The sequence below is a fragment of the Notolepis coatsorum genome, assembly GCF_963971535.1.
Source record: "Notolepis coatsorum genome assembly, chromosome: 10".
NCBI lineage: Eukaryota > Metazoa > Chordata > Actinopteri > Aulopiformes > Paralepididae > Notolepis > Notolepis coatsorum.
In genome coordinates, this window is record NC_140174.1 from 31,664,941 (window position 1) to 31,683,606 (window position 18,666).

At 44.0% G+C, this 18,666-nt stretch overlaps 1 protein-coding gene across 1 annotated transcript in view; it reads left to right on the plus strand.

Annotated features, from left to right (window-relative positions):
- Nucleotides 1–18,666, plus strand: part of LOC311235524 (kelch-like protein 10) — a gene marked incomplete at both ends in the record, with an annotated part of 131,213 nt that overhangs the window by 39,059 nt on the left and 73,488 nt on the right. The window contains one exon of the mRNA XM_084322992.1: nt 14,818–14,910. Within this exon, the coding sequence (XP_084179118.1) occupies nt 14,818–14,910 (93 nt within the window). The remainder of the gene's footprint in view (nt 1–14,817; nt 14,911–18,666) is intronic.

Genomic DNA, 18,666 nt, shown 5'->3' on the forward strand with positions numbered 1-18,666 from the left:
CCTGCCGACACAAATATAATGGAATATAATGCAGTAAGGCTCTCAGGCATGACCTTGCACAAGGCTAGCCAGAAGCCACTGACTGAAGTGAGAGCCACGTCTGCAAGGTTGCGATGGTACAGTCCAGTAGGGGTGTCTGAAATTGTTGGTTTATATATAGTTACAGGTAAGAAGGATATATAAATGTTTTGACCCGCTTGTTTTTTACCTCTTTTGGGGAGGGGGCGTCTTTCATATTAGCAAAAATGTTTAACCATTTCACTGCCGCACTACCAAACTGTTAACCCTTTCACTGCGACAATCAGGGACGTGCACAGGACTTTAGAGGGGCAGGTGCTCAAAGGCTGAAAAGGGCACTACACTTGTGTGTATATATTAACCGAGCGCGCGTACGAGCACGATTTTTAAGGGCCCTTTTCGGGCGGGGGCCCCCTTTTTATGCTTTTTGGGGGGTTTTGGTGATCAAATATTGAATATTGAACTATAATAATCAGTGCAGGAGCTCACTTATCCTTGAAAGACACTTTTATCACTGACTTAAAAGGCCCATACATCTCCATAAATGTTCAGGGGGGAGGGAATAAGTGCTTACCCTACAGACCCCAAGAAGTGCTGTCTATTCTGTATTGTTTAATATAAATGCATTTTTTATTCCAATCCCGATTTGTATTTGAGATTCCCAAATCCCATCGGACTTGACTTCTTCGTGTCCCTCAATGAGTGTAATACCAGCATTCAACAGCGGTTTCTATCATCATCATCACCACCACCCACGCTATGCATAAAATATATAGGTCCGCGGAGAGGCACGCTGAGGAGGCCGTGCAAACTGCAATGGAATATGGGGCATCTCTCTCTCTTTACCTAATATTTTTATTCTATCCTGAAATTTTTCAGTTGGAAGGGCAGTCTATATGCGTAACGGTAAAAAAAGTTTAACCCTTTCACTGCCACACAACAGCTATCCCTCCAGCTATCTCTCCCTCCATCCGGTCGCTCCCTCCCTCCTCAGTGAGACACAGTGAGGGCCTCCTCTCTCAGTGGAAACACAGTGAGGGCCTCCTCTCTCAGTGAGACACAGTACAGTGAGGGCCTCCTCTCTCAGTGAGACACAGTGAGGGCCTCCTCTCTCAGTGGAAACACAGTGAGGGCCTCCTCTCTCAGTGAGACACAGTACAGTGAGGGCCTCCTCTCTCAGTGAGACACAGTGAGGGCCTCCTCTCTCAGTGAGACACAGTACAGTGAGGGCCTCCTCTCTCAGTGAGGACACAGTGAGGGCCTCCTCTCTCAGTGAGGACACAGTACAGTGAGGGCCTCCTCTCTCAGTGAGGACACAGTGAGGGCCTCCTCTCTCAGTGAGACACAGTACAGTGAGGGCCTCCTCTCTCAGTGAGACACAGTACAGTGAGGGCCTCCTCTCTCAGTGAGACACAGTGAGGGCCTCCTCTCTCAGTGAGACACAGTACAGTGAGGGCCTCCTCTCTCAGTGAGACACAGTGAGGGCCTCCTCTCTCAGTGAGACACAGTACAGTGAGGGCCTCCTCTCTCAGTGAGACACAGTGAGGGCCTCCTCTCTCAGTGAGGACACAGTGAGGGCCTCCTCTCTCAGTGAGACACAGTGAGGGCCTCCTCTCTCAGTGAGACACAGTGAGGGCCTCCTCTCTCAGTGAGACACAGTGAGGGCCTCCTCTCTCAGTGAGGACACAGTGAGGGCCTCCTCTCTCAGTGAGACACAGTGAGGGCCTCCTCTCTCAGTGAGGACACAGTGAGGGGTTGGACCTCCTCTCTCGGGGCTCCAGATACCATCAGCACCTCCTCTCACTGCTTCATCAGCAAATCTCACTGGGATCAAACGCTAACCAGAGCAGGGGCTGTTCCCACATGTTTACATTTACACACACACACACACACCTGACACACACTCACATACGCACACACACACGACACGCACACACATGACACATGCACACATCACACATACAAAACACATACACACACGCACACATGACACGCACACACACACAAACTCGTACTCACAGAGTAAACACATACATATAATAGAAAGCAATCTCTCTCCCTCCCTCTCCCTCTCCCTCTCCCTCTCTCTCTCTGTCTCTCTCTCTGTCTCTCTGTCTCTCTCTCCCTTTCTCTCTCTCTATCTCTCGTTCTATCATGATACACATGTTAAGGTTGAGGTCATGAGGAGCTGACAGACTTCACCAGCTCACTAAGTTTATAAGAGCAGCTTACAACGGGCAATAAAATGCTTCATGAAAATACCAAAACTGTTTACATTATTATTCAACCCCTTGTTTTATTACACTACATAATTATACTATTACAGTGTGACACAATCTCCTTTTTAAGCTTTATTTAACCAAACGAGTTGACTAAGAAAACATTCTCATTAACAGTAATGTCCTGAGGGGGTAGTTGTCGGCGGGGGCGGGGGGGTAACACACATACACACACACACACACACACACACACACACACACACACACACACACACACACCACACACCACACACCACAAACACACACACACACACACACACACACACACACACACACACAAACACACACACACACACACACACCACACAGACACACACAAACACACACAGACGCACACACCACACACAAATACACGTATACACCAGTGTTAATTTTGTCAACGAAAATTATGACGAAAGATCTTCGTCAACAAAGGTTTTTTTCATGACGACAACGAGACGTGACGTCACGTTATTGAAGACCACGTGACGCTAACGTGACTAAATAGTTAATTAAATAACGTTGACCACAACTGAGGACACAAAAATGTTATTTACAAAAACCAGGACAAATGTATCTTCATGTATGTTGATATTGTTGACTAAAACAAGACGAGACAAAATTATAATTTTTTTTGATCCACTTTTTCTCCCATTTTCTATTTTTCTCCCATCCCAATTTCGTATCATCCAATTCAACCCTCCCCTGTCACGAACGCCGTTTCTTGCCTCCCACAAGCCGGCTGCAATGTGGACTAAGTCATACATAGCACAAGTCCCCTCCGGTACTTGAGGTAACAGCAGTCGCATCTTTTCACCTGCGCAGCTCGATCTCTCAGTGGCGAGGAGTAACGCGTGGGAGGCTCACGCTGCCCCCGACACTTCCTGATTCTACTGCGCAGGCGCACCAACCGACCTGTAGGAGTCGCTGTCCACAACGCCCGATCCCCACCCATCAGTTTCCCACCCCCTGATACGGCCAATGTGTATCAGTATGGACGGCCAGCTAAACTGAAAGCAATGTGGAGCACTGGGCTCGAACAGGCAAGCCCAGCGTCTCCGTCATTCGTGGCGAGCGCCTTGCCCACTACGCCACGTAGCCGCCCCGACGAGACAAAATAATTATAACTTTTCGAATAATTCATTATTATGTCAGTATTTCCGTTTCCGGCTGAGCCGCACCCCTCAGTCAGACAATGGCGGCCGCGGGCCAACAGCAACAGGGTCGTCTCAACAATGACCCATTATCCCGTGGGCTTGGAAGAAAACGAAGACCAGACCTCTGGGCATACTTTAGATATATAGAGCTCGAAGGAGCTACAGAATATATCGTTGAAAAAAGTTAAACACGAGGAGAGCCCGCTCAGCCCGGGGAGAAATGTGGTAATCGAATTAAAAAACACCACTAATCTCAAACGACATCTGAAGACATTCCACAAGGAAATCCAGGTAAATGTAAAAATGCATTAGCACCATATGACTGAGTGAATTTGTATGGACTAGTATATCATGGAGCCATTTGTGGTGGATTAGCCCGTCTGTTGCTAGCTACTAGCTAGCCCCCTGATGCTTGCTAACACTAGCCACGTGACACCTAGCTAACGTACTGTGACTGTGTGAGCCAGACCGACACAATTAATGACCAACAGATTGATTAACAGTAACCTAAGGTGACAATTCAACTGCATCGATTTGAAAATGTTAGAATCTATTAGAATCGCAATTTCAATGTGTGCAGTAGTGTTGCTGTTATTCTCAATGTCCGTTACATAATAATAATAATAGATCAAATTTATATAGCGCCTTTCATAGAACCCAAGGTCGCTTCACAATCAGGACAAAAAATAGGGCAAGGAAAATAGGGGGGGGGGGGAAGGGGAAAAATGAGGGATTAGGGAAGGTAAGGGATAATGGACCTAATCTAATCTAAACTAACTGATGGGGAAAAGCCTTGGTGAAGAGGTGTGTTTTTAGAGCGGATTTGAAGGTGTCCAGGGTTAGGCCATCGGAGAAGCGACTGCACAAAGACTGTCTGGTGTAGCTTCTGCAAATCCACGGGGCACACAGACAGAGCGTGCATGAAGAAACACGACCAGAGCGCGCGATACGCGCATGGACAAGATGACGGCCATGGACGAGACGGCGGCCACAGACAAAATGGCGGCTACGGACCATATAGATGTCTCCTCCCACTCTTCCTCTTTGCGACAAGCTGCTGGAGCCAGCTACCGTTAGCTGCTGGCTACCTAGCTCCACTTCAACCAGCATCAGCTTGTCGATGTGCTAATAGCCTCAGCAAGCTAACGTTAGCTGGCTCCAGCAGCTTGTCGATCTGCTGGAGCCAGCTAACGTTAGGTTGCTGAGGCTATTAGCACATCGACAAGCTGCTGGAGCTCCCGAGTGGAGCTAGGTAGCCAGCAGGCTAAATGCTCCGCGACGCTGAACTGCCTGGGCCGGTCTGTCTGTCGAATGCATCACAGTTAGACAGTAGCTACTGTTAGCTGCCCTTCCGGATTAGCTTTGAGCTAACTATCTTTCCTGACCCAAAGTATTGTTTATAGTGCATTTCTTGCCACCTTATAGCATTTGTACATTTGTATGACAGTCTATAATGCTCCCGTGAGGTTTTTCCGGACGTTTTGGTAATGATTTTCACTATAAAATCATATTTCTAAATGACAGGAAGTTGATAAACTGGCCAGAATAGCTTTGAGCTAACGATCTTTGCCGATGCATTCCATTCTAAACGTAACGTTAGTTGTTCAAAACATTACCCGTCTATATAATTTGTTCCTCAACGTTATATAGACGGGTCATGTTTTGTAAACTAACGTTATGTTTAGAATGGAATGAATACATGGGTCGGGAAAGATAGTTAGCTCAAAGCTAATCTGGAAGGGCAGCTAACAGTAGCTACTGTCTAACTGTGATGCATTTTCTGTTTGCAGTCCAATGTTCACCAAAACACACACCCACACACTTATAATTTGTTCCTCAACGTTATATAGACAGGTCATGTTTTGTAAACTAACATTATGTTTAGAATGGAATGAATACATGGGTCGGGAAAGATAGTTAGCTCAAAGCTAATCCGGCCTGTTTAACCACTAGCTTCTGTTAGCTAATGCTGGCTGAGCAAGGAAACTAACAGTAAACGTTTTTACATGAAATACAGCCCAAAAACCCTGCTGACAAACGTTTGCTTATTAAATACATTCTATACTATAATAATACAAACGTTTCATTGCCTCTCTGTGACGACAAAGTTGTTTAAATAAGGGGAGAAAAGTAGCTAAAACCAATGTATTTGGATGGGACAGGAAGTACCATTGGCAACCGGAAGTCAGCCGGAAGTGCCTACTTTCAGATTGTGCAAGTGGAGAATGCAGAGCATGTGCAATCCGCTCAAAAGCAGAAAAATAAGCCTCTACCTCTGACTCTCGGAACATGGGCACCAGAGAAACGTGCTGGCCGATATTAAAGTGAGCCGGGGAAACTCCAGCTGGAGAGGGGGTAGCACTACCACTACCAGCCCCAGCCTCCAACCTCAGCCTCTCTATGGCCAGTTGAAGTTCCCTGTCTTTCTCCTCCTTTCTCTCCAGCCCGACCCTCTCCTCCATCTCCTTTCTCTCCAGCCTGTCTCTCTCCTCCCTTCTCTCATCCCTGTCTCTCTCTCTCTCTTCCCTGTCTTTCTCCTCCCTGCGCAAAACCGCTCTCTCCTCCATCTGGAGACAGGCAAAACGCAGGTCAGAGCGCTTATGGCCAGAAGACGTGGATTCTTTATCTGAATCGCCCACGCCCTTACTTTCAGCTCTGGGAGTACTACCATTTTTCCTAATAGCACCACCCTCTGGGCTAAGATCACCTAAGGGAGATTTATCGCCAGTGTTTTTAACCTCCTGGTCCACTAACAGTGAGTCACTATGACTTACCACTCCCCGAGCCGTGCTGAACACCTGTTGCTCCACTAACCCCGTTATTACAGCCGCCTTCAAATCAGCCTTGGACTGGGAACTTTGCACAGAAATATTATAATATTTAGCAATAAGGCATAATTCCGCCTTAGTGCAACCGTCCAAATGATCCTCTGACGGATCCACTACAAAGACCTCCAAAACAAACGCAGACGCAGCCATAATATGTCTTTATGCGTGACTATGATACACCCAAAAAATATATAATGTCCTCACTTAGCCAACCATGACCGTGCGCAATAATAATAGACACATTCTGCATTTATACCTCTTAACCAAAACAATCCAACAGACCACATCTACTAAATGAAAACAATAACAAATGTTCCTAACCACTCAACTAGGATCACCTGTGTCACTCTAGCCTATCCCAGCTAAACTACTCCCCTAACGGGATGAGGGCTACACATATCTTCAGTCGCTTACCGATTTCATTGCGCGCTCCACCGGAATCACGACTCGTGCCCCCCACCCCCTAACCAGGCAGGTGACCCCCCTGTTACCTATGTGGTAGAAAAAAGAGATCTGGTTAAGAGCATACATGAATGGTTAATTATTATACAAAAACACGGCATGGATACATAAATACTAATAAACAACGCCACCTTACCTCTCACCAACAGCCCCTATGTCAAACGTACACAGAAGACCGGCATTGAGCCCCCATGTCACATAGTAATGTCTAATGACAATATAAAATATAAGCTGAAGCGGGCTGTATGTGAAAACCAGCCCCTTCAGTAGTGCACTACGCACGGTCCCGAGCAGATAAGAAATAAACACAAGGCATTGTTCCAAATAGTAAATTATATTTATTATACAGGGTAGGGATTTAAACCTCCACTGTTCCCAAAGGAGAAATGATATTTATTATAGTGGGGCTTGAAACCCACTGTTCAAACCAAGGGCAAAGGGTAATGGAGAACAAACAGGAAATATACAAATAAGACAAACAACATTAAGCAAAGGTAAACACTGGGAACCACCCAGCACTAAAACACTACAGTATATATATATATATCCCTTGATGGAGGGAGATGGCGCAGAGGCCAATAATATATACTATAATAATCCCACCTGTTAGGGAAGCACACAACAGTGGAAGACAAGACCAACACAATAATATTGCCCACACACAGTGGTTAATGGTTTTGACAATTAGACTACAAAAGTATCCACTCAATAGTGGCAAACTAGCGGCCACCTCCACACTCCACTCTGGTCGGTGGCAGTGATTCAATGAGGCGCCCCGATGTGTGTCACCTCCCACTCTTTTAACCACCCATCTCCACTGCCTGCCTGAAGATGCACCAATCAGGTGCAACCAATCCAATCAGGGAGATGAGTGGCATCTGCGGAACAGAAACAGGCGATTAGGAGATGACACAACACCACACAAGAGAACAACACAAATAATATATTACCCTGATGCTACATGGTGTTAAAATATATGGCAATAATGATAATGCACAACCCACGTACGTAACACACTCCTTTGGAAAACTAACGTTACGGTAGCTCAAAATACGGGAGTTTTCAAAATAAAAGAGCGACGTCTAAAACAGGAAAGATATTTATTTTGTAAATTTGTGGCACGCACTTATTATCTTGAGACGTTTTCGTTTTTACGGAAATCTTCTTTTAAATGAAAACTAAACGAAAACGAAAAAGATCAAAATCATTTTCGTCTGTACAAGGCCTTAGTGGTCAGACATTCTGCAGCCGTTAGTATAATACAGGACCTACGTTACCATGAATTAGCTATGGTACAGGGCCTACCAGTATATTACCATGAATTAGCTACAGTACAGGGCCTACCAGTATATTACCATGAATTTGCTACGGTACAGGACCTACCAGTATATTACAATGAATTAGCTATGGGTCACCTACCAGTATATTACCATGAATTAGCTACGGTACAGGGCCTACCTATTACCATGAATTAGCTATGGGTCACCTACTGTACCAGTATATTACCATGAATTAGCTACGGTACAGGGCCTACCAGTATATTACCATGAATTAGCTATGGGTCACCTACCAGTATATTACCATGAATTAGCTACGGTACAGGGCCTACCAGTATATTACCATGAATTAGCTATGGGTCACCTACCAGTATATTACCATGAATTAGCTATGGGTCACCTACCAGTATATTACCATGAATTAGCTATAGGTCACCTACCAGTATATTACCATGAATTAGCTATGGGTCACCTACCAGTATATTACCATGAATTAGCTATAGGTCACCTACCAGTATATTACCATGAATTAGCTATGGTACAGGACCTACGAATATATTAGCATGAATTAGCTATGGTACAGGACCTACCAGTATATTACCGTAGCTACATACACTCATCAGTCATAAGAGATGTCTAGTGGAGTCAGATATACTAACAGAGTATATAAGAGAGTGTGTGAATCACACATTCTTTGACACAATGCTTTTGAATTGTAGTTCAATCTGTTACAAGCAACACGCATTTCCTGTTTGTTCATAATTGCCAGAATGTTGAAGTGGTTCAAAGTCTCTCTCTCTCTCTCTCTCTCTCTCTCTCTCTCTCTCTCTCTCTCTCTCTCTCTCTCTCTCTCTCTCTCTCTCTCTCTCTCTCTCTCTCTCTCTCTCTCTCTCTCTCTCTCTCTCTCTCTCTCTCTCTCTCTCTCTCTCTCTCTCTCTCTCTTGCGGTCAGACCAGTAAATTATGCTTCTGCAGCAGGCTAAGCTCTCTCTCTCTCTCTTCCTCCCTCCTGCCTCTCTCTCTCTCTCTCTCTCTCTCTCTCTCTCTCTCTCTCCTCTCTCGCTCTCTCCTCTCTCTCTCTCTATCCATTTTCCTTTATCCACACCCTTCACATTTTCCCCTGTGTGTCTCTCTCTCCCACTAATCTCTTTCCTTTTCCCTTTTATTCCTCTCTCTCTCTCTCTCTATGTATCTATTTCTCTCTGTGTGTCTCTCTCTATGTATCTCTCTCTCTGTCTCTCCCTCTGAATGTCTCTCTCACTGTCTTTCTCTCTCTCTCTAGCTAAAGTAGGCTCATAGGAATGTGCTGATGCCTGTGTGTTTCATCTTGGTGTCACATTACAACCACCCGACCCAACACACACACACACACACACACACACACACACACACACACACACACACACACACACACACACACACACACACACACACAGACATACACATACCGCTGGTATTTTGTCATTGTGCCTATATTTTGATTCCCTTGTTACCCAGGCAACTGGTGCGGGTGCAAACAGAGCACTGGTAGATGGAAAGCTGTCTTGTAAGCACAGTGGTGGTTTCCTAGCAGTTAAACAGGGTTTACTGAATCAGTCTTTCATATCCCATAATATGCTACAGTCTACAGACCAACAACTTGTAGAGTTCTTCTTCTGTATAATGCTCTTGGCTCTCCACTCAACAAAAACAAACTAAGGTATTGTATCCATTTTCCTCATATTCATATGTATTTAAGATATGCAGTTTTTCTTTTTCTTTTGGTTGGCAATGATCTGAAGATAGTGACTGGCTTCATGTTCAATGACATTTATGACATTTTCAGATCTAGTTTTGAAATGTAGCATTCCACTTGCAGGTCACTGTGACCTCAGGCTACACAGCCGGCCTTCTAATAAACTGGTCAGCAATGTCAAGTGGATTCATGTCCAGAACTGCCAATGTGATTTAATACTTGAAAATATTTTGAATTCTAATTGTGTGTGTGTGAGCGCTTTACAATTTGTTACTCACATTTTACCCATTCATTCACACATTCACTCACATTCACACACCGACGGCGGAGGCAACCGTGCAAGGTGCCAACCTGCTCATCGGGAGCAATTAGGGGTTAAGTGTCTTGCTCAAGGACACATCGACACGCTGAACCCGGGAGGAGCGGGAATCGCACCGGGAACCTCGGGATTGCCAGACGTGTGTGTGTGTGTGTGTGTGTGTGTGTGTGTGTGTGTGTGTGTGTGTGTGTGTGTGTGTGTGTGTGTGTGTGTGTGTGTGTGTGTGTGTGTGTGTGTGTGTGTGTGTGTGTGTGTGTGATGGCTTGTAAAACGAGTGGTCCTCACTCATGGTCCATGGAGGTGATGTGGTGATTGGTGAAACTATCCCTCGCTTTATCCTGGGAGAACTGTTCTGAGATCTGATTTGGCTCAACATCTCCCCAACTGCTAAATCTGAAGATTCCTGAAAGGTCTGTCCCATATTGTCATGGTTCCTGCCTGGCAGTGCTCCTTCCTCTCTCTGTCTCTTTTCCCCCTTCTCCCGCTCTCATTGTGGTCAAGTAGGTGCAGGTGTGGTGTTCAGCAAGGCAGCTGATCTGAGGTCTGTGGGCATATTACATCATGGAATATAACTGTTGAGTTTATGTGTTAATATGATAGTATGTAACTGCTTAACTGTTCCACAAGAGGGCGCTGTAGGCGTAAGGAGACGCGGCTGTTGTGGTTGACGTCAGGTAAGAGGGTATAAAAGGGATTGTTCCCTCCCCCTCGATCTCTTCCTCATCTACCTCTCACAGAGAGAGAAGGTCTCATGGTGCATATACAATGTGAAATAAACCATGCCGATTAAAGGCTAAAGAAGGACCTTGTCGTCATGAACCTATTATTGTTGCTCCCCAGGTGACTCTGTCAACAGGTTATGGGCCCAGATCACGGAAGAGCAAAATAATAAAGGTAGCTAGTTTAGCTGAAAGTATAGGCTAGGTTAGCAGCGGGAGCACCGCGTGGCTAAGGCTAGGCTAACGGGAGCTAAAGCTACGCCTACCATCAAAAGAGGATGGCGACAAGTGGAAGGAGCAAGTGGCCCTCGTTTAACGGAAGGGCAGAAGACTACGAGATCTGGGAAGAGCGAATGTTGTGCTGCATGCACGGAGTGGGACTGAAGACAACGATCTTGACGGCCCCCACGGGAGAAGTAACGGCGGAAGCGCAAGCCCAGGATATCAAGCAAAATGCAGACGCATACTGCTAGTTAGCACCACTCCTAGACGACACAAGCTTGGGGCTGATATTCCGCGACACAAAGGACAAAGGCAGAGAGAGCCTAAAAGTGTTAAGAGAACACTACATCGGCAGGGGTAGACCCCGGATCGTATCCCTCTATATAACACTGACCGCACTGAAGAAAGCGAACACAGAGACTGTGACTGAATACATCATCAGGGCTGAGGGTGATGAAGGCCCGAGCAGCGCCGAGGATAAAGACCGGACCCCAGACGGAGATGGCGTGTTGGCGATGTGGAGAAAAGGGTCACCGAAAAGACAAATGCACAAAAACAGTCTGGTGCAGTTTCTGTGGAACTTCGGGATGTGCACGTGCAAGATGGCGGCTGTGGACAAGATGGCGGCTGTGGACAAGATGGCGGCAACGGTGGACGTGAGGCGAGTCGAGACGACGCCCGGAGAGCAGCGGGAAGAGAAGACTTCATCTTCGGGGCGCAGACAACATACGTCACCCAGTCAACGCAGCAGCAGCAGGTCCAAAGGAAGGGACTGGTCGTGGACACAGGTGCGTCGTCCCACATCATCAACGATAGGAACCGATTCAAGAACTTTGACAGCACCTTCTAGCCGGAGAGACACAGCATGGAGCTGGCAGACGGGAAGCGCACATTCGGGTTGGCGCAGGGGAGAGGAGACGCACAGGTATGCCTCATAAACAGTGAGGGGCGCCGGTGTAAAGTGACGTTAAAGAACGCTCTCTACATACCCTCGTTCCCACAAGAACTATTCTCTGTAAAATCTGCTACTGCAAACGGTGCCAAAGTGTTCTTCAATGAAGGTAAAGATGTCCTTGTAGAACCTGATGGTACGAGATTTAACATAGAGGTGTACAAGAGAATGTATTATCTACAAACAGAATGTAACAAAACTGATATGTGTAATGTCAGTCATGATATTCAGACATGGCATGAGATCATGGGTCATTGTAATTACGAGGATATACTGAAGCTGCAAGCGGTGACAGTAGGCATGCACATTAACGGTGAAAAGCATAGACCTAACAAGGAATGTGATGTGTGTATAAAGGGAAAGTTCACTCAAACGAGGAAAAAGTAAAGATACCACTTGAGCTAGTTAACACAGATCTAGCCGGTCCAGTAAGCAATGAGTCCATAGGTGGCTTTAAATATGTACAGTATTTTACAGATGTGTGTACAGGGGCAGTGTTTGTTTACTTTCTCAAAGCAAAGAGTGACACACTCCAGGCCACGTAGAAATTCCTTGCAGATGTAGCCCCTTATGGCAACATAAGATGCTTGAGATCCGATAACGGAACCGAGTTCACAAATAGAGAGTTCCAATCACTGTTGAGAAGGAACAAGATAAGACACGAGACGTCCTGTCCTTACTCCCGCACCAGAACGGGATAGCAGATAGGGAAGGACGCACTCTTTTCGAAATGGCTAGGTGTAAGCTAATAGATGGTAACTTATCCAAGAGTCTATGGCATTATGCGGTACAAGAAGCCGCTTACACCAGAAATCTGTGTTTTAATAAGCACACGGGCACCACAGGAAAAAAGTGTGATCTAGCCAGAATGCACAAGTTTGTGTTATGCTTACCAGCAGGACAGAGGAAAGCTCGAGTCCAGGTGTGAAAAAGGACTCTTTGTAGGGCACGACAAGGGCAGCCCCGCTTTTCTAGTCTACTATCCCGGTAAAGGGAAAGTGCAAAAACACAGGCTAGTAAAATTTGTCACAAAGACAACATGTGAGAACGAGACACAGACACAGGAGCCAGAGCTGGACTCCAGAGTAGGGTGTGAAGAAAGAGAGACACCACAGCCTAGTGTACTGAGCACAGACGTGCAGACAGACAGTCAACAACCCCCAGAGGATGATGATGGGAAGCACCCTAGGGTGATGTCACGTGCCTCATGCAGTGGGAGATATATAGATTACTGCTACAGAGTAGTGAGTGGTGTACCTCAGACCTTTAAAGAGGCCATGGTGTCTCCTGATGGCCTGAAACAGTCTGGACGAAATTGGAACGAGATGCTTCATACCTGTCTAATTGAAGATCACTTCATACAGAACCCAGTAGACCCCTGTGTTTACTCAAAGGAGTCAAAAGAGTCAGGAAAAGTGATAATTGTGATTTGGGTGGATGATTTAATCATCGCAGCAGACAACACTAGAAACCTAGAGCAGGTGAAAAGTATGCTCTCCACCAGATTCAAAATGAAAGACCTAGGTAGGTTAAAACATTTTCTAGGCATGGACTTCGAACAGTCTGCCAGTTGTGTAAAAATATCCCAGAAGAGATATGTGGAAAAGATCCTGAAACGTTTTGACATGCAAGAATGTAGAACCAGGGAAACACCATGTGATCAAAAGCTAGACTACCAAGAGGATGCTCAGAAATTGACAGATGTAAAAATGTACAGAGAAGCTGTAGGTAGCCTCATTTATTTGACAACATGTACTCGCCCTGAACTATGTTTTGTAGTGAGTAAATTATCACAGCATTTTGCTGATCCCACAGAAGAGCACTGGATTACAGCAAAACATGTTTTTCGCTATCTCAAAGGCACAGCAGAAAAACAGCTTTGTTTCAGAAAGAGCAGCGAGGGCTTAGGGCTTCAAGCCTATAGTGATGCAGATTGGGCGGCAGACGCCACAGACAGAAGAAGTACCACAGGGTATTGTGTGGGTTTGGGTACAGACAGCTCACTGGTTTCATGGAAAACAAAGAAACAGCCCACAGTGGCACTATCAACTTGTGAAGCCGAATATATGGCTCTAGCTATGACAATACAGGAATGTATTTATCTAGACAACTGCTCGAAGGAATGGATACCTATGTATATAAGAAAACTGTTGTTTATGAAGACAACCAGGGAACCATTGCACTCGCTAGAAACCCTGTGTGCCGACATGTGGATATAAAATATCACTTCATCAGATCTGTCATCAGAGAAGAAAGGATGACACTTGTTTACTGTCCTACAGACGACATGGTTGCAGACACTATGACCAAGCCTGTCTCCAAACTGAAATTGAGAAGATTTGCAGAGGTCATGTTTGGTGTGTAAAATATTGCCTGTTATGTAATATTGACTGCCATATTATTTTTGATGTTTTGAACTGTATTATTTTCTTTGAAAAGTTGTTTTTGGAAAAGTTGTACAGTATACACGTCATCCATAAGTGGGAGTGTTGAGTTTATGTGTTAATATGATAGTATGTAACTGCTTAACTGTTCCACAAGAGGGCGCTGTAGGTGTAAGGAGATGCGGCTGTTGTGGTTGACGTCAGGTAAGAGGGTATAAAAGAGATTGTTCCCTCCCCCTCGATCTCTTCCTCATCTACCTCTCACAGAGAGAGAAGGTCTCATGGTGCATATACAATGTGAAATAAACCACGCCGATTAAAGGCTAACCCCGCCCCAGACGTGGAGAAGCTGTCAGATCGTAAACTCTCATTACCAGTTAGTCGTGTTACTTTGCTTGTATTCTCTCTTCTGATGCTTCTAGTTGTTCGCCTGGATCTCATGTTCTTTGACCGTGTCTAACTTTGTACTCTTGTCCTCTTTCCTCAGCCTGCTCGGCGAAGACCTGGAGAAACTGGCTGGCTCACAAGGAACTGCTCTGAACACCTGCCTGGCTGACTACCCCTGTCCCTGCTCTGACCCGTCTGTCTGACTCTCTTGCCCCCACGCACAGCCTGGACATTATGAGTATCACCCCTGTGTATCGACCCCTGCCTGGACATTGACCATTCTATTAAATATACCCATTTTGGGTTTAAACCTGTCTGCCGTTTCGCCTTGTCTGCAAATTGGGTTCCAAACACAACCGTGATGCATGTGTCTTCAGTACAGTATCTACACTGTACATGTTACTAGGCAACAAGGACACTGCCAGCTGTTTTTTGTAATTGACTTATCTCAACCCTATATCTCAAATAGACCAAAAAGGTGATCTATTGTAAACCCTATGCAATATGTAAGGAATAATGTATAGCTACGAGGTCATTGTCGCAAAAGAATTTACCGACACGGAGTTTAGAATACCGAGGCGCCTCGCCGAGGTGTTCTAAACGTAGTGAAGGTCAATTATTTTGCGACAATGACCGAGTATAGGCTATACATTATCGCTTATTACATGGCTAACTAACTAACAATATACCTAATTCATTTTACACAATCGACAAGACGAGATCAAATGCAGACGCAGTTGTTCTGTGGCTCCGCTGTCAGCCCAAATAAAGTTATTATTATTATCGCCGGCAGCCGGCAGGTTTGGACTTGATTGCACTGATGAGTGCAGCTGTGCATAATGGTAATGCTTAGCTTTCGTGACTGCAATCTAAATGCTTGATTGTGATTGGTCAATAGCGCAATAATCACCGGTGAGTTATCGAAAGATAATTCACTGCTGTCAGTGGCAACCGAGCGCTATTGACCAATCACAATCAAGCATTTCTGCGAATGTTAAAACGCCATGTAATAATCATATATATTTGGATATTTGAAATCTGTCTGAAGTGAATAGTTAGTATCACAGCCAGGGCCGTCTCAAGGGGGGGGGGACCTGCATTGCTATTCCTAGCACTATTTGGGCAACTTTACACAATTCCTGTGAGTCTATGGAAGATATCTGTAAGGTTTATTTTCAATGGAGTACTCAAAAGCATAATGTTGGCAAAGACGGACAGGAGCACTTGGATTGGTCCCCGGGTCTGCTCCTGGCTGCCCTTGGGGGGAAGGACAACAGGATGGGTGAAGCTCAGAGAGGACATTTTATCTGCAACCTCAAAAAAATGCATGTGTGTGTGTGTGTGTTCCTATGTGTGTCACCCATCTTGCATGTGTGTGTTCGCTGCATGACAATGTAGCAATGTGTGCTACAAATAAAGACATGAAGATGGAACCGCTTCATGCACTGATTGAATAAATAACTATTTGCACTATTAGTATGGTATTGTTTAATAGAAAAGACAGAAGTTTACGTAAACTATTTAATACTTTTGTCCAACAAAAACAACAACAATAATAATAGCCTATTAACACTTTGATCGCCATGGTTCAAATTCATAATTTACCATCCCTAGCCAGCTCTATTTGTCTATGGAGAAGTTCCCCTTCTTTGCAGGGCTATAACTTTTAAAATTATATTGCTAAATTGCCATTATTATGGCCCATTCAATGTCCTATATCCATTGTTCAGGGTGTAGCAACGATATACTTTTTCATTCACATATTCATACTAAAATATGGTCTAAAGTATAAGTATGTTTTTATCGTTTTCTGCAGCTTTCTCCAGAACTTGATTTATAGCTCCAAATGCATTATATTGATGATCAAATACAGTTTGGTAGCGATCGTTGCCAGATGAAAAATTTCAACTGGAGGTACTTCTAGAAGTTACTACGTATCATCTGATATTGACCGGATGGGCGAGGGGGCGTTTATAATTCCGTGGGCAACGTTATACCATTCATCTAGTGTGGGTCATATGATCATCAGATCAGTTAGTATAGAATACGTTAGAAAATAACGCTGGATCTTACCATATCTTCCTCGCGCCGTTGGACGATCAGCGTGGAGTAGACAGTTTTCGATTATGGGATGTTGATCCTGATGAACCATTTCCAGGTTGTATAATACTATATAGGTCCAAATAACGTTGTTTATTGAGTTAGGGCGAGCGATTGATTATCCAGTGTGTTGAGATGGAGTCCGGCTACCGATCGCGAGTGCCCGGACGGATTATGGATGAGCACTTCCTGTTTGGCGCGCCCCTCCCTCTTGGCCGATCTGCCACCAGATGGCGCTCTCGAACCGTTAGACAGTTGAGTGGAGCTCACCAGTACATCTCATGTCTTCGGCAGAATGAGCATGGCGAGGAATGACGTCTAAACACGTCATCGGCGATTAAAGTGTTAATAATAATATGATGATGATGATGATGATGATGTTGATGTTGACAACGAAGAAGAAGAAAATGATTTTCATAGTTTCTTCTTCTTCATCACCATCACCACCCAGTAGCCTCCCTCTGTGTATCCCTGTATCTGCTATAGTGCCGGGTGCTCAGTGTCCACAGCAGAGTTACAAGTGGTGACGTAACGTAATGTTGTGATCAGTGCTTTCAGCTGCTATGCCCCAAAACTGTGGAACTCTCCTGCAGGTCATTAGGACAGCACACTCGGTTGGCACTGCTCAAAACATACCTTTTAAAAATAGCTTTTAAATGAATTATTATCTTTATTTTCTTTATTATCTTTATTTTTACTTAAATATTTTATTATCATTGTTATCATTGTTTTATGTATTTGTTTTAATAATTGTATTTGTTCTTTTTTAATGTCTTATTTTAGTGTGATTACATTTCGTATTGTTTACTATCTAATGTTGCTATTTTATTATATTAACTATTACATTTGTCGGTCTTTATTATTATTTTATTTGTAATTATTTTATTGTCTTATGTTATTGTCTTACTGTTTGTCTTATTTAGCTATTTTTACTATCTTATCTAGTTGTTTTATTACCGTTTTTATCATTTTAATGTCTTATCATTTCCATCCTTATGGAGTGATTGTAATTTTTTTCTTATTTTTTTTTATCCTTTTGTTTCGTTTTTTGTGTAAAGCACTTTGAGCTGCAATCTGTATGAATGGTGCTATATAAATAACATTATTATTTTACATTTATTTTAATGTAAATTAAAATATATATATTTTAAGACTTCTAAAGAATGTCATGTTTTTGGACATAATATCTATATTATTCAAATGGGAGCTAAATATATTATACGTTATTATTATATTACATTATATTATAATATATAACATTACATTATATTATTTATTATCATACATATTATTTATATTATTCAAATAGAAACTCAAATATGTTCCGTTGTGATGTCACAGTATGATGTCACAGTATGATGTTCCATTGTGATGTCACAGTATGATGTCATAATCAAACATTCTAGAACATTTGTGTATCTATTCAACAATTCTCTCAGAAGATCTCAGATGACAAGTGAAGATCTCACTTGTTGTTTCCGGCTACTTGTCTGTAAGCTTGAATATATACTGTAGATACAATTTAAAAATCATCACATGGAAAAGGAAACAATGTCCTGTACAATCCTTAATGAACTGCGTCTGGAGGGAAGGTTCTGTGATGTGGTTATTAAAGTCAACAGCACTGAGTTTAACGCCCACACGGCAATCCTGTGTGGCTGCAGCGCCTATTTCAGGTAAGTTTAGCTTGGTTCAGGTTAGCTTGGTTCAGGTTAACTTGGTTAGCAAAAAGATACTATACTGTACTAGGGATGGAACTTTCTAGCAAAAGTTATATTAGAAAATTGCTGGTTCTTAATATCGACCCCCCCCCCCCCCCAACCAAAAAAAACAAAAAAAAATTATAATT